At 42.0% G+C, this 17,969-nt stretch overlaps 1 protein-coding gene across 1 annotated transcript in view; it reads right to left on the reverse strand.

Annotated features, from left to right (window-relative positions):
* EFHC2 (EF-hand domain containing 2) overlaps positions 1 to 973 on the reverse strand; it is a 198,046-nt gene extending 197,073 nt beyond the window's left edge. Inside the window, exon 1 of the mRNA XM_007081628.3 lies at positions 874 to 973. Within this exon, the coding sequence (XP_007081690.2) occupies positions 874 to 915 (42 nt within the window). The 5' untranslated portion in view covers positions 916 to 973. The remainder of the gene's footprint in view (positions 1 to 873) is intronic.
* Positions 974 to 17,969: the final 16,996 nt, after the last annotated feature.

Below are 17,969 nucleotides of genomic sequence, written 5' to 3' on the forward strand. Positions count from 1 at the left end.
TCAGCCAAAAAAAAAAAAAAAAATGCACAAACCAGTGCAAGCTGGTCCGGCCAACTGACCCGTGGAGATCAGAATCCAGTGGCCCGAAGCTGCAAAGAAAACTGGGACTTGAAGGGCCAACAACTTGGAAACAGGCACTTCCGAATCCATAAAGTCAAATGGGTTTACCTCGCTTTGAAATGAAGGCCTCCCAATTCTAAACAAAGAGAAAAACTCCTCCAAGCTTGGATGCTTCCCGCTATAAAGTTTAGGATCAAATTTCATAGGCCGGTGGAATAAACGTTTCCTACTTGCCCCGGGCAGCCTCAGAGCTCCAGGTTTCTTCGCTTTAGTAACAGTAACTGTGTTTCTTTCACACAGGGTATATTAAAGTCAGCGCCTAGGCACCTAGGCTGTGAAGTCAGGCTGCCTGGAAGAAACCCAATTTCACACTGAAACTGGGTAGCTCCGGCCTGTGAGTGAGTGACTCATCGCTCTGTGCCTCGGTTTCTTCAACTGTAAAATGGGAATAAAGATAATAGCTACGCATCAAATGGCGCCTCGGGTGACTAAAGGACAACACCTGGCATTCCTTAAATGCGTAACGATGATTGTTATCACCGTCACTACCACTGGCTACCTTGGCGGGTCCTGCCAAATAAAGACTCTCCTTATGTATCTAATGTAGTTAAAGCATCCAGATGCCAGTGGAGAGACAGGGGGAGGGGGACGCAGAGAGTAAGGGTTTCACCAGCCTACAAAGTTTGGTGCGAGTTGTGCCCAATCCACAGGTCGAACAGCAGCGGGAGGGCTGAGTAGGGTTCGGGGAGGTGACCACACCTGGACCCCAGATTCTGGCCAGGACCTCTGACCTCGGGCGCCCTCACTACTCACATTGCGGTTGAAGCTGTTGCCAGGCAGCAGCGGCAGGGCCATGGCTCTCGGGGTCCGAGGGTTAAGGGGCCGAGAAGACGGGGTCCTGCAGGTAGCGGCAGCGTTGTTTAAACCCCCCTTCGTTACCTAGAAACGGGAGGCGGCGTCACGGAAGGAGGAGGAGCTGCAACAGGCGGGAGCCCTGCGGGAGCGGTAGGGGCGGGGCCGGGAGGAATGGGGCGGGGCCGGGGCGGGGCCGGGCTGGAAGCTTCGCGCGCGCTCCTCCTCCCCCGCCCACCCTCACCCACCCAGGGGAGAGCAGGTCCCCGAGGCTTTGCTCTTCACACGTGCTGTGCGCACAAAGACTGAGACCCCCACCGCCCAACCCCCCCTCCCCCCGCCCGCTGCTTTCTCGTTTAACCCCTTAATAGAGCTTAGGCTCCTCCGACTCTAACCCCATTGTGTTGCCATTTGCTTATTCAATTTAGTTCCAGCACAAGAAGACTGCAGAAAACAATGGGACATCCGTGTGCTCACGGAAATGCGACACCACTTAATGTTACATTGACATCAGCTTTTGTTTTGCAGTTAAAACGCTCGAGAAGAATCCAAAACCACACCCTCCACCCCCACCCCATGAAAACCCATTCAGGGGTAACCACCATTCTCAGTCCTTCCCTCTTGTCCTTCCCTCATTTTTATACTTGATTTAAATATCTGTAAGGTGCTCGTTCCCCGGTCTAATCAGGGTGCCCAGAGACAGGGGTAGGTGGCACAAAACGCAGCCCCTGTCATTCCGTCATGCACCCAAGATTGCCCAGGCCAGGGGCCTCTTGGAATCCTCCCCCCTTAAGTACAGCCAGCCCCTCCCTGAGTCCTACTGGTTGGACACGTTGTTATCTCTCAGTCACCACCTCCTTTGGCTCAGTTGAGGCCCCATTATTTCCTGCTTGGTTTTCTTTAAAACAACCACCACCAAAAACACCAACTAACTGATCTTGCCTCTAGAGCCATCCTCTTCTTAATTGGTGATGCACCTGTTACTCTTCTGCCACAGTATTCTAGCCTTCCCACAGCCTTCGGAAGGCAGTGAAACTCCTTAGCCCCATCAGAGCCTATGTCCGGGGGGGAGGGGGTGCCTAGCAATACCCCTCATCCCTTTCTTTGCCCCCCCCTCCTCTACTCTAGCTCTGAGAAGCCACTGGCAGTTTCCAAACCAGGCTCTGCGGTTTCTCCCCTGTGGATTTTGTAAATGTCATTATCTGTGAGAAACACCCTTCCTTCCTCTTTTTCGCCTGGGTAACCCCTTCTTATTTTTCAGGACTTGGTTCAGTGGGGGAAAGAGGCATGGAAGGCTTTGCCATTTCTGGGAAATACTCCTTCACCTTCTCCACACACACACACACCCCCCCCCCCCCGTCTGTATTAGGGTCCCAGTCTCATTGTGGCTTCTGTGGTACTGCGTTGTAATAATAATTGACTCTCTTCAAATGCCAACTTACTCCAGGGCAGGAACTCTATGTCCCGTCCTTTTCTATTCATAGACAATGTTAACCTTAAAAATAAAAGTTATTTTACCACCAAGAATGAGCTTATTCGGGAAAGGCAGAGAATTGCAATTTGGGACATTCTAGCTATGGCACAACCATAAGAAAGTCCAAAAAAAAACCCGAAGAATTGGAATGTTATTTTATGGGGAAGAAGGAGGACATTGGGAGGGGTTCTTTTGAACAAAAGGTCATTGCAGAGAAGGAAGGGTTGAGGGTGATTAGAGTTTCTCCTTGACTGAGTTGCAGGGATAGTTGATTTCTTGCAGGAGATACAATGTACATCTTTTCCAATATATGGAGCCTATAATTGATCATTCTTTCCGTTGAAGAGGCCTCTGTTAGAGTCTGTAATTGACAATTCTGCCTGTAATTGACATCGAGTGGTACCAGCCGCCTCCTGCAGCCTCCCAACTCCACTTTAGTGAGATTTTCCCCTGCTATTTTTCACAACACGCATCATTGTTTTCTTTACAACGTACATTATTGTTTTCTGTGTTTATAAATTTTACACCATAACTTTCTGCTATCTGCTTTTTCCACCTAAAATTTTGGTTTTGAGATTTCTACATGTTAACACATGTAGATATATTTTATTCATTTTAAATGCATTGTATGATTATACCACAAATTACTGATCCATCTGTTGTCATCTGTTGATGTCATCTGTTAATAACAATTAAGTTGCTTTCAATTTTTCACCAGCTATCGACAATGCTGCAGTGAACAACCCTCTCCTGTTCCTTTGGAGATTATCTAGGCTACACATCTAAAGGTGGAATTGTTAACACCTCCAGCTTCACTAGATCTTGCTCGACAATCTCCAGAATTGTTGAACCAGTTAAGAAAGTTCCTTTTCCCCCTCATTCTTTCTACAATGGTTATTAGCCAACTGTATAATTTTAAACATATCTGAGTACACGTTCACTGGTATACTGTTGTTATTTTATTTCTCCCTAATTCCTATGCAGTTGGTCATCTTTTCACATGCTTGTTACCTTCTTCAGTGGCTCATCTATTTATGTCCTTTGCTGATTTCCCTATTTGGTCATTGTAATTTTTAAGATACATATAATCTTAGGCATAGCAAATGTCTTCTCATAGTTCGTGGCTTGTTTTTAATTCCATTTACAGTGTTCTTTGTTGCACATGAATGTGTCATTTTACTTTACTCAAATACATCATTCTTTCCCATTATGGTTTGTATTTTGTGTGAATTCAAAAAATCCTATAGAACCAAATTATTCTACATGTTCTTATAAGTATTTTTGAATATTTCTTTTTTGTTACTTTTTAAAATGAAACAATTTCAACCTAATAGAAAAAGTGCAACAGTACAAAGAACTCCTGGTTATCCTTCACCTAGATTCCCCCAATTGTTTTCTATTTTACTGTATTTGTTATATCATTCTCTCTATATAAAAGTTTTTTTCCATTTTAGAGTAGATAGCAAACAGCATGCCCCTTTACTCATGAATACTTCGGTATATATTTCCTAATAACAAGGACATTCTCTTACATAACTGAAGTACGATAATCAAAATCAGAACATTAGTATTAATAAAATGCCATTTTCTAATCTAAAATACTTTTCATATTGTGTTGATTGTCCCCAAAATGTCCCTTTTAGCAAAAAAAAAAACATACCCAATTTTTAAAAATCTGGTTCAGAATCTCGCCTAACATCACACGTTAGTTGTCACATCTCTTTCTTGTCTTTAATCTGGAACACTTCTTCCATATTTCTTTGTCTTTCCTGACCTTGATATCGTTGAAGAGAATAGGCCAGAGAGTTGGTAGGATGTTACTCAATTTAGATTTGACCAACGTTTCTTCATGAGTAGGTTTATAGCTGCTTGAATGGTTTTTTTGTTTATGGCTTTTTGACAGGAACACCAAAAGAGAAATGCCGTGTTCTTCTCAGTCATCAAACGAACAGGTACATAATGAGTATTCTAACCATCAGTGGCCAAGTTTCTCCACTGTAAAGTTACTATTCTTCCTTTCCAGTTAAGAAGAATTTTGTGAGGAGATACTTGGAGACTATGTAAATACCAAGTTCTTCATTAAACTACTAGGATCAGTTATGGATTTTGCCCAAATCATTTATTACCATGATGCTGGCAGATGATGACTTCTTAACTCCATCATTCCTTCTGCGTTATAATAGCTGGCGATCTACTCCGAGGAAGAACTTTTCCTTCCTCTCCATTTATTTATTTATTCATTCATTTATATCGGAATAGTCTATAGATTCTTATTATATTCTGTCGATTATATACTGTTACTATTTTTTTAAGTTTACTTAGTTTTGAGAGAGAGAGAGAGAGAGAGCAAGTAGGGGAGGAGCAGAGAGTGGAGGGACAGAGGATCCGAAACATGCTCTGAGCTGACAGCAGAGAGCCCGAAATGGGGCTCAAACTCACTAACCAGGAGATCATGACCCGAGCTGAAGTCCAATGCTTAACCAGCTTAATGGACTGAGCCACCCAGGTGGCCCCTATTATTATTTATTTTAATACTAAAACTGTCCTACAATTGGTCAGTGGGAGTCTCTCTAAGTGGTCTCCTCTGTCTTTTTGATTGTCCCCACCATTTTTCAAGCATTTCATTGTGCTCTGTCATTACAAGATATCCGAGATATCCATAAATATAGGTAGATATAGATAGGCACATATAGTTCTATCTCTTTCCATTTTTAAAATTTTTTTTTAACATTTATTTATTTTTGAGACAGAGAGAGACAGAGCATGAACGGGGGAGGGGTAGAGAGAGAGGGAGACACAGAATTGGAAGCAGGCTCCAGGCTCTGAGCCATCAGCCCAGAGCCCGACGCGGGGCTCAAACTCATGGACCGCGAGATCGTGACCTGAGCTGAAGTTGGACGCTTCACCAACTAAGCCACCCAGGCGCCCCTATCTCTTTCCATTTCTATCAATAGATAGATAAAAATAGATATATTAAAACCCGTGAGTTTATACTGATACATCCATTTCCAATCAATACAATGCTGGAGTTTCCCCTTTCCACATCTGTAAGGCTCATCTCAAACAGTCAGAAACCTGATTCCAATTACCCTCAAAATATTTATTTATTTGCTCATACTAAAAGACCCCCAGGGGTGCCTGGGTGGCTCGGTCGGTTAAGCGTCCGACTTCGGCTCAGGTCATGATCTCACGGTCCGTGAGTTCGAGCCCCGCGTCGGGCTCTGTGCTGACAGCTCAGAGCCTGGAGCCCGTTTCAGATTCTGTGACTCCCTCTCTCTCTGACCCTCCCCCATTCATGCTCTGTCTCTCTCTGTCTCAAAAATAAATAAACGTTAAAAAAAAAAATTTAAAAGACCCCCAAAGTGGTGTCAGAATATCTAACTGATGTCACTGTGAAAAACACCAAAGGTATTAACTGGAGTTCAACATTGTTTTCAGGGTTTGCTTGTTTGTTTTTTCTTTAGCTTTCATGGATTTATTCAACATACTGTTCCAAAATGTCTTAGGTTTCATTTCTCCATCTTCTCGGCCCGGCCTCATTTAGAGTGCTGATGTCACTTATGTTACTCTTTTGACAAATAGTCTGGCTCATTCTGTTTTCACTTGTATTCCCCATCTACTCTCTTGCCCCACCCTTGTCTATTTCTTTTTTTTTTGTCTTTCTTCTTTTGTAGTTGTTTTTCTTTCCCTTTTTCCTTTGATTAATTTGCCTAGTAGTTTCCATGCTTTTTTTCTTTTAACTTTTTCCAAAGAATCAGGGTTTTATTACTTTGACCCACTGTTTTCTATTCCCAATCTCCATTCTTTTTCAGCTTTGACCTTTATTGTTTTCTTCCTGTGTTTTCTTTTGTTTTTCTTTCTCGCACATTTTACATTGACATAATTCATTCATTTCCATTCTTTTATTTTTATTGATGTAACTGTTTAAGGCTATGAATATTCCTCTGATCTCTACTTTAAAGGTATCCATGAGTCTCTGATATTTCGTATTTTCATTACTTGTTTGTTTGGGGGCTGTTTTGTTTTGTTTTAGATACTCGTAATATTAGATATTCGTAATATTCCCTTTCACCCAAGAGTTGTTTGATAGAAGATTTTTTTTAAATTTTTTTTACATTTATTCATTTTTGAGAGACAGAGCACACACAAGCGGGAGAGGGGCAGAGAGAGAGGGAGACACAGAATCCGAAGCAGGCTCCAGGCTCTGAGCTGTCAGCACAGAGCCCCACGCGGGGCTTGAACTCACGAACCGCGAGATCATGACCTGAGCCGAAGTCGGACGCCCAACTGACTGAGCCACCCAGGCGCCCAGCATTTTCTCAGTGTGTGTGATGAGGAACATAAAACTAGGAGTGCCTAGAGATGACTTTGCTTTTGTTCCAGAGAATCTGAATTGCAACAGTATTTTGAAATTCAGTCAGGAGGGATTTCTGGTCCTTGGAAATATAATAAAGAATGAAGCACTCTGATTTGAGGATAATATAATAGCTGAAAATTTTTTTTAATGTTTATTTATTTTTGGAGGAGAGAGAGTCAGAGTGTGAGTGGGGGAGGGGCGGAGAGAGAGGGAGACACAGAATCTGAAACAGGCTCCAGGCTCCGAGCTGTCAGCACAGAGCCCAACGCAAGGCTCGAACCCACAAACCACGAGATCGTGACCTGAGCTGAAGTCGAACGCCTAACTGACTGAGCCACCTAGGCGCCCCAATAGAAGATTTTTAAATGTCTACTTGGAAGACCTTTTTTGGGTTTTTGTAATTCTATTTTTATTGCACTGTGATAAAGTGTTGATGGTAATATTGTCATTGTATAGAACATATTGGTGCTTTCTTTGTGACCTAATGTTTGATCACTTTTTGTGGCTATTCCATGTGCAGTCCAGAAGGAAAGTGATACACTCTATTATTAGGTCTTAAAGTTCAGTATAGATCAATGAGATCCATTGTACTGATGATGTTCTTTCTCGCTATGTCCTTATTTATATTTCTGCCACTTGATCTATTCTGCGCTCCGAGTGGTGTGTTAAAGTCTCCTCTTTACCAGAGGGTGGGAGGGGCGCTGGTCCTCGTCTCACCGAGTGGAAGAATGAATCTTAAGGATGACAACAGAGAGTGAGCAGGGCCATAGAGTTTATTGAGGGAAAGTACAAAGCTCTCAGGAGTAGTGAGAGGGGTCCCGACTGGGTAGCCGCCGGGGATTTCTGTCCTTGGCTTTGTACTGGGACCTAATGAGAAAGTCTGTGGGACTCCGCGCAAGGTGCCTAGCTTGGGCGGGTCCGGAACACACGTATCTCATCCTCTTCTTCCCCAAACTCCGCTTCCTCAGCCTCCCACCTGTATAACTGCATCCCGCCTCCCTGAGGGTCCCTTATCTCCCCCTGCCTAATGTCACCCTTTCCCTACTCACTCTTAGCAGTGTGTTTCTGTGTCCCCATCTGTACTCGCTGCCTTTTAAAGATGGTTATTTGCGGGGCGCCTGGGTGGCGCAGTCGGTTAAGCGTCCGACTTCAGCCAGGTCACGATCTCGCGGTCCGTGAGTTCGAGCCCCGCGTCAGGCTCTGGGCTGATGGCTCGGAGCCTGGAGCCTGTTTCCGATTCTGTGTCTCCCTCTCTCTCTGACCCTCCCCCGTTCATGCTCTGTCTCTCTCTGTCCCAAAAATAAGTAAAAAACATTGAAAAAAAAATTGTAAAGATGGTTATTTGGTGCGTAGGTTTTCATAGCTGTAATGCTTATAATGTGACATTGGCTTTTAGCATTATAAAGTATCCTTTTTTTGTGAGGTTTAATTATTTCCTTGGCTGGAATGCTACTTTGTCCTGTATCAGGGAGCACAGGCTCCACTCACTTGTTATTTCCACTTGCCCATGCCTTTATTTTTAGCCTTTCTGAATCATTTTGATCTAGATGTGTCTCTTGTACACCACAGATAGTTGGGTCTTGCTCTGTGAGCCATATTGAAAATACCTGTTTTGGGGCACCTGGGTGGCTCAGTCAGTTGGGCGGCCGACTTCAGCTCAGGTCATGATCTCGCAGTCCGTGGGTTCGAGCCCCGCGTCGGGCTCTGTGCTGACAGCTCAGAACCTGGAGCCTGTTTCGGATTCTGTGTCTCCATCTCTCTGCCCCTTCCCCGCTCATGCTCTGTCTCTCCCTGTCTCAAAAATAAATAAAATGTTAAAAAAAATTTTTTTTAAAGAAAATACCTGTTTTAACTAGGTGAGTTAAACCCAGTCACATTTAATGATAAGACATTCTTTCTCTCAACTCTGATATATTATTTTATATTTTATGTTATTGTGTATAAATACGCATGGTAACCATCATGTGTATTCATGTGTATTATGTATATTTGCTGTTTCTTTTTCTTCATGATGCGGTTTCTTTGCTATTGTTACATACGTTTCTTTCGGCATTTCGGAAGGCTTGTATCTTTGTTCTAGTGTTTATTTTTGTACTTACAAGTTTTTTTTTTTTTTTTTTTAATTTTTAACGTTTATTTATTTTTGAGACAGAGAGAGACAGAGCATGAACGGGGGAAGGTCAGTGAGAGGGAGACACAGAATCTGAAACAGGCTCCAGGCTCCAAGCGGTCAGCACAAAACCTGATACGGGGCTCAGACTCACAAACCGCGAGATCGTGACCTGAGCCGAAGTCAGACACTTAACGACTGAGCCACCCAGGCGCCCCAACAGAACAAAATATCTTAAATTATTTGAAAAATCTAATGCCCAGTCGTTTTTTTTCACTTAACACATACTTATTAACTCCGACTTAGCAGAACGTCTCTCAAACCCTGGGATAACTCAGTGATTAGCACAAAGTGAACACTTCTGAACACCCCACGCTCGATATTCTCAGTCTTCTGTAACTTGCAACTCTCTTTCCTGCTTTGGTTTCCTCCCATGACACTATCTTCCCATTCTGCCTCCCCTGACACATCCCCCACAAAGGAATATCCGAGACACCTGGGTGGCTCAGTCGCTTGAGCATCCGACTTCAGCTGGGGGTCATGATCTCGCGGTTTGTGGGTTCGAGTCCCACGTTGGACTCTGTGCCCCTCCCCCACTCCTGCTCTGTCTCTCTTTCTTTCTCTCAAAAAGAAATAAACATTAGAACAACAACAACAACAACAACAACAACAAAAAGGAATATCTGAAATGACATGAACCTCTTTTTTAAATAAATTGAGAGCAAATTAGCTCCAAATTGCAAGACACCCCCTGAAGTAACTGAAGACACCTTGGGGCAGGTCCGGACCAGCGCTGGGAAGCAACTGTTACTGTCGTTCAAAGAATCGCTGTTATACACACCCTGTGGATGAAGAAAGCACAGGGGAGGCCCGCAGAGCTAACATTGCTGAACAAGCTCAAACGGGCCTGTGAACAAGGAAACAGTTGCCCAGTTGGAGAAGTTCTTTTGAGGAATGAGGTCATCCTGCAACCTAGAGCCTTTCGACAAGATGCAAAAGAACCCTTGGCAGCAGGCGGGAATGCCTTTGACAGTATTTCTGCGGGAACTTCCTTTTCTCCTCCACTGAAGCCTTGCCTCTCAAGGTCTCCCTTGTCCTGAGGTCCTCATAAATAGCACTGCGCCATTCTTCTGAGTTCCGGAAAGCGGACGCTCTTGGTTACTTTGTGCTTACTTGGGTTACGTCCACATTTCAAGTCCTCATCCCCAGCATTTAAAGGAGGACGGGCACCGGGGTGCCCTGGTGGCTCAGCTGGTTAAGCGTCTGACTTTGGGTCAGGTCATGATCTCACGGTTTGTGAGTTCAAGCCCCGGGTCGGGCTCTGTGCTGACAGCTTGGAGCCTGGAGCCTGCTTCCGGTTGTGTCTCCCTCTCTCTCTACCCCTCCCCTGCTCATGCTCTGTCTTTCTCTCTCTCCCCAAAATAATAAAAACATTTAAAAATTTTTTAATAAAAAAAAATAAAGGAGAATTAGTACCAAATCTTCACAGACGCTTCCAAAAAATAGGAAAGAAGTAAAAACTTCCTAACTCATTCTATGAAGTCAGCATTACCCTGACACCAAAACCAGACAAAGACACCACAAAAAAAGAAACTTACAAATATCCCATACGAGCAGAGACACAGAAATCCTCAACACAATACTAGCAGACCAAATCCAGCAATCTATAAAAAGGATTATACACATGATCAAGTGGGATTTATTCCAAGAATGCAATGTTGGCTTAGCATCTGAAAACCGATCAGTGTAATATACCATATTAATAGAATGAAGGACAAAAACCATATGATCATCTCAATAGAGACGGAAAAAAAAAACATTTGACAAAATCTAGCACCCTTTTTTGATTAAAAAAAACCACTCAACAAGCTAGGAAAAGAAGGGAACTTCCTCAAGCTAGCAAAACCCATATATTAAAAAGCACAAATAACATCACAACGGACAGTGAAATATTAGGTGCTTTCTCCTTAAGATCAGAAACAAGACAAGGATGGTCACTCTTACCTGAATGTTCTATTCAACATCATTCTGGAGTTTTAAGCCAAGGCATTTAGGTAAAAATAAAATAAAGTACAAGAATGCAAATTAGAAATGAAAAAGTAAAACTACCCCTACTCACAGAAGATGGGATCTTGTATATAGAAAATCCCAGGGAATACACACACATACACAACCATTAAAAACAGCAAACAAGTGTAGTAAGGCTACAGGATACATGATCAATCTACAGCAATCAACTGTATTTTCCTACATTAGTAATGAATAATTTCAAAATAAAATTAAGAAAACAAGTCCATATATAATAGCATCGAAAAGAATAAAACACTTAGAAATCAATTTAACAAAATGAGTACAAGATTTGAACACCGAAAACTACAAAATGTCAGTGAAAGAAAGTAAAGAGGGCCTGAATAAATGGAAAGATATACGTTTCTTGGATTAAAAGTCTAGACATTGTTAAGATTCCAGTACTCTCCAAATTGATCAAAAAATTCAATGCAATGCTGTCAAAATTACCAATGCTGTGTGTGTGTGTGTGTGTGTGTGTGGCAATAGACAAGCTAATCTGAAAATTCATATGAGAATTCCAGGGGCCCAGAAGAGCCAAAACCAACTTGCAAAAGAACAAAGTTGGAGGACTCAGACTTCCCAATTTCAAAATTTACTGCAAAGCTATGACGATCAACCGAGAGTCCAGAAATAAATTCTTACATTTATGGGCAATTGATCTGTGACAAGGGGCCAAGATAATTAAATGGGGGGGGGGGAGGAATAACCTTTTCACCAAATGGTGCTGAAATAATTGGATATCCATGTGCACAAGAATGAATTTGTACTCTTGCCACCCGTCACATGTAAGACCTAAAACTATGAAACTCTTGGAAGAAAATGTAGATGCAAATCTTGTTGAACTTGGTTTAAGCAATGTTTGGGTTTTTGCTTTTTGGCTTTTGTTTGGTTTGTTTTGGTACGACATCGAAAGCACTTTATCACAATTAAAAACTTCTGTGATTCAGACGACATCATCAAGAAAGTAAAAAGACAACTCAAAGCAATTAGAGAAAATATTTGCAAGCCATATAGGAGACTTGTGTCTAGTATATATAAATAATGCTTACAATTCAACAACAACAACAAAAATAACCCAGTTTTTACATGGGCCAAGGATTTGAATAGACACTTATCCAAAGAAGATGTACAAATGGCCAGTAAATACATGAAAGGACGTTCATGAAAGGAAATGCACAGAAAACCCACAATGGGATATTACTTCACACCCGCTAGATTGTTTACACCGAAAAAAACGGACAACGACAAGTGTTGGTGAGGAGGTGGAAAATTTGGAACCTGCGTACGTTGCTTGGTGGGAATGTAAAATATGGCATCTGCTTTGGAAAACCATTTGGCGGTTTCTCAAAAAGTGAAACACAGAGTCACCATATGACCCAGGAGAATCGAAAACATATGTCCACAAAGAAACTTCTACGTGAATGCTCAGAGTAACAGTCATAATAGTCAAAAAGCAGAAATAACCCAAATCGATGGACACCTCATTTGATGAGTGGATAAGCAAACGATGGCATATGCGTACAATGGAGCATTACTCAGCCATAAAATTGAATGAATATGTGTTAACGTATCAGTTGATGAACCTCTGAAAACATTATAGGAAGTGAAAAACGCCAGACACAAAAGGCTACGCATTGTATGATTTCCTCATATAAACAATATCCAAAAGAGGAAAATCAATAGAGAAAGACAGTTGATTAGTGGTTGCCGAGGGTTGGAGGCATGGGGAGTGAGAAGACTGCTATGAGTTTCTTTCAGGGGTGATGTCAATGTTCTGGAATAAATCGTGATCAATGCACAACTTGTGGATATATTAAAAGCCACTGAATTATACACTTTAAAAAGTAAACTTTATGGGAATGCAAGCTGGTGTAGCCACTCTGGAAAACAGTATGGAGGTTCCTCAAAAAACTAAAAATAGAACTACCCTACAACCCAGCAAAGGCACTACTAGGTATTTATCCGAGGGATACAGGTGTGCTGTTTCCAAGAGACACATGCACCCCCATGTTTATAGCAGCACTATCAACAATGGCCAAAGTATGGAAAGAACCCAAATGTCCACTAATGGATGAATGGATAAAGAAGATGTGGTATATATATACAATGGAGTATTACTCGGCAATCAAAAGAATGAAATCTTGCCATTTGCAACTACGTGGATGGAACTGGAAGGTATTATGTTAAGTGAAATTAGTCAGAGAAAGACAAAAATCCTATGACTTCACTCATATGAGGACTTTAAGAGACAAAACAGATGAACATACGGGAAAGGAAACAAAAATAATATTAAAACAAGGAGGGGGACAAAACAGAAGAGACTCATAAATATGGAGAACAAACTGAGGGTTACGGGAGGGGTTGTGGGAGGGAGGATGGGCTAAATGGGTAAGGGGCACTAAGGAATCTACTCCTGAAATCATTGCTGCACTCGATGCTAACTACTTTGGATGTAAATTTAAAAAAATGAAAGTAAAAAAAAAAAGTAAACTTTAGGGGCGCCTGGGTGGCACAGTCGGTTAGGCATCCAACTCTTGATTCCGGCTCAGGTCATGATCTCACCGTTCATGAGATCCAGCCCCACATCAGGCTCTGTGCTTGGCAGCTTGGAGCCTGCTTGAGGTTCTCTCTCTCTCTCTCTCTCTCTGCCCCTCCCCTTCTCTCTCTCTCTCTCTCTCTCTTGGTCTTGCGCTCTCTCTGAAAAAGAAACATTAAAAAGCAAACTTTGAAAAAGAAATTAATTAAAAAATAAAACGCAAGCTTTATGGTATGTGAATTTTCTCTCAATAAAGCTGTTAGCAAACATTTTTCACTGATTACAATGAAATAAAATTAAAGATGTGTTTCCTCAGTTGCGCTAGCCACATTTCAAGTGCTCAATACCCATATATAGCTAGCGGCTACCATACTGGATAGCACAGATATAAAACATGTTGGTTATCGCAGAAAGTTTTATTGGACAGTGCTGGTCTAGATCTCATTGCCAGATCCCAGAGATCTAAGAGATAGGTCAAGCACGTGCAACGGACTTACAATAATTGAGTTCTTATGTGAACAAACTGTAGGATAAAGTTGATAAAATGGGGGAAATGTGAATATTGACTGGGTATTTGATTACATGAAGGAATTACTATTACATATTTTTAGGTATGACAATAATGTTGTGGGTATGTTTTCCAAAGCTACTTCTGTTTTAGAAACAAATACTGAAATACCTCTACTACATGAAATATATGAAACGATACGGTGCCTGGGATTGGCTTCAATATAATCCAGGCGTCAGAAGATCAGGGGAAATGGATATAACAAAATTGGCCACGAGTCACCAATGATTACATTTCAAGACTGGGTGTCTGTGAGCTCATTATGCTCTTCTGTCTTTGAGAATGTTTGAAATTTTTCATAACACACAGTCAATAAACAAACAGGCAGACACTGCTTATTCATATCTAATTGATCATCGCCGCAGGGAAATAGAGTGTTGTCATATTTTCTAACTTTTTAAGAAAATTCAGAAATTCGGATTCTAATGTAGTATCTTTGGTGTTTCGTGGCTGGTTCATTTGTTCGATCGCAGGGCACAGAGAACAATCACATCTGACACCCAGTTTAGAATAATCAATGGAATTAATGGATTCTGAGGTCCTCCATCATAAAAGCGAATTATCCCAAGCATATAGTCAACATTGTGCATTTTATTTTTAAAATTCTGACCTATTTCAAAAGGTGCAGGGGATAATAAAACCATCACTCATACACCTGCTGGGTAGCCTAAGCAGATCTGAATATTTAGCCATATTTGCTAAAAAAAAAATGTTATAAATACCATAATGTCCTCTTTGTGACTCTCCTTGATCCTGTTCTTTCTGCCTCTCCAAATAATACTATCCTGAAATTCATGTCCATCGATCCCAACCATATTTATAAAATTTCACCACAGCTATATAGCACATAAACAGTAAATGCGTTGCTTTCCTGTTTCCAGATTTTAAATAAGCAGTTCCATTTTTTATTTTTTTTTTTTGTGTTAAACATTTATTTATTTTGAGACAGAGAGAGACAGAGCATGAAGGGGGGAGGGGCAGAGAGAGAAGGAGACACAGAACCGGAAGCAGGCTCCAGGATCCGAGCCATCAGCCCAGAGCCTGACGCGGGGCTCGAACTCACGGACCGCGAGATCGTGACCTGGCTGAAGTCGGACGCTTAACCGACTGAGCCACCCAGGCGCCCCAAGCAGTTCCATTTTTAAAAAATGCATTGCATTTCTATCTACCAACAGCAAACAGCTAGAAAACTAACTTTTTAAAGGCCATTTAGAATAACACCAAAAAAAAAAAAAAAAATGTATCCAGGAATAAATCTAACAAAAGATGGGCAAGACATTTAGGGAGAAAATGGCTGTGATTCCAGTCAAAATCCCAAAACAGCCATAGAGTGAAGGGGGGAAATCAAGTTGCAGAAGACAATATATGGAATAATCTGTTTATATGCATTTCAAACCCATGCAGAAGCAAATAATATCTTGTTCAGTTACAGAAACGTATATGCAATCTACAATGAAAAGCAAGGATACATTGAGTGGAACTATATAAGGGTTACATTTGAGAAGGAAGGGAACTGGAATTCAAAGGTGATAATACTGTTCTATTTCTTTCTTGTTTCGGTTTGTTTTTTTGAGAGAGAGAGTGAGAGTGCAAGTGGGGGCGGGGGGACAGAGGGAGAGGGAGAGAGAGAATTCTAAGCAGGCCCCAAGCCCAGTGAGGATCCTGTCATGGGCTCGATCCCACAACCCCGGGATCATGAGCTGAGCCGAAATTAAGAGTCGGACATTCAACCAACTGAGCCACCCAGGCATCTCAATAATGTTCTATTTTCTTAAACAGAGTGGTATGAATATGAGTGTTCATTGTATGAAAATGCGTTATACCTTACACATGCTTCATAAATACTCTTTTGTGTTCAATCAATATTTAATAAGACCAATTTTAAGTCTTTTTTAATGTTTATTTTTGACAGAGAGAGAGAGAGAGAGAGCGTGAGCAGGGGAGGGGCAGAGAGAGAGGGAGACACAGAATCTGAAGCAGGTTCCAGGCTCCAGCTGTCAGCACAGAGCCTGACGTGGGGCTCAGATCCATGAACCACGAGATCATGATCTGAGCCAAAGTCAGATCCTTAACCGACTGAGCCACCCAGGTGCCCCCGATTTTAAAAAATAATAATATCCATCTATATCACTACCATGGAAATACGTCAACAATGTACATGGTTAAGAGATAATGTTGAAAAGCTTTATGCACAATATTAAATAGAATATGTACCAAAGCGGTAATAGCAGTTATGTAAAATGTTACATACAATATGCACAGACTGTTAATAGTGGAAATATGCACCAAAATGTTAGTAGTGGTTAGGTATAATAAAGAAAATATGCACCTAATTTTAATAATGGTTCTATATAGTATTAAATAACATGTGCACCAACTTGTGAACGGTGGTTATGTCCCGGGGGAAGTTTAGGAGTCTTTAATTTTTTCTGTTGTATAGGAGATGGATTTTTGATAATTCATCATCATCAGAAAAAATGTTTAATAAGAAAAAATCACAGACATGCAGGAAATAGTCAAAGTGTACTATGTGAAGAAAAGACTGGATGGATTAAAAGAGAAAAGGGCTGGGGTGCCTGGGTGGCTCATTCAACTGAACACCCGACTCTCGATTTTGGCTCAGGCCATGATCCCAGGGTCATGGGATGGAGCCCCACATCAGTCTCCACGCTGACCATGGAGTCTGCTTGAGATTCTCTCTCTCCCTCTGTTCCTTCCCCCTGCTTGCACGCGTGCTCTCTCTCAAAGAAAGAAAAGAAAAAAGAAAGAAAAGGCCTGAAAGTAGAGGAAAAACAAATGTTCTAAAAGTAATCCAGACGATAGGTAAAGTGTGGCAGCCGAGAAATTGGAAACAGACGGATAGATTCAAAACACATCATGGAAGGGTTCTAGGGTCTGATGAAACAAGAAAGAGCCCAGATATAGGTTTCTTTTTAAATTTTTTTTTGAAGTTTATTTATTTATTTTGAGAGTGAGAGAGAGAGCAAGCACAAGTGGGGGAGGGGCAGAGAAAGGGAGAGACAGAATCCCAAGCAGGCTCCCCGGAGAGCCTGATGAGGGGCTCGAACTCGCGAACTGCGAGATCATGACCTGAGCCAAGATCAAGAGTCAGGCACTTAACTGACTGTGTCACCCAGGAGCCCCCAGATATAGCTTTTATTATAGGGAGGTGGGGGGTAAACGGAGGAAAGATGTGCTTTGAGAGGGAGGTTGAAAAGATGAGTTACAAAATGAAGTATTTGAGACACAACAGCAAACTTATCTTATTCTCTTCTTCTACATGGGAATGTAGGCACAGAGAGTGTGAGCGACTTCCCTCACTCAGCTGGTAAGTGGTAGACCGAGAATTCAAACCCTGACAACTCACGTCCAAGGCCTTTGCACGTAACTACGATGCGACCGTGACTCTGAATGGTGAACGGTGGGCCACATCTATGATATTAGCGTTCAAGGGCATTTAAAGCAGATGTTAGGATTGAGGACAGAATATTGAGGAGTAAAGGGGCGCCTGGGTGGCGCAGTCGGTTAAGCGTCCGACTTCAGCCAGGTCACGATCTCGCGGTCTGTGAGTTCGAGCCCCGCGTCAGGCTCTGGGCTGATGGCTCGGAGCCTGGAGCCTGTTTCCGATTCTGTGTCTCCCTCTCTCTCTGCCCCTCCCCCGTTCATGCTCTGTCTCTCTCTGTCCCAAAAATAAATAAAAAACGAGGAGTAAATTACACAGAGATGACTGTTGAAATGGAAAATGAGTTCTCTGACGGGAGATAGAAATGATGCAAAGCGGAGAAATGAAGAATAAATCTTGCACAGCAGCCCCCTTTACGACCACTGCTATGTTATAAAGACAAATGACTTCGTGGAAATGACAAGATTTAGAGAAAGAAACACATGTTCAAATCCCAGCACCTCTACTAGTATTACGAGCTGGGTGATCTTGGGAAAATC

Source organism: Panthera tigris, chromosome X (assembly GCF_018350195.1).
Source record: "Panthera tigris isolate Pti1 chromosome X, P.tigris_Pti1_mat1.1, whole genome shotgun sequence".
NCBI classification, from domain to species: domain Eukaryota; kingdom Metazoa; phylum Chordata; class Mammalia; order Carnivora; family Felidae; genus Panthera; species Panthera tigris.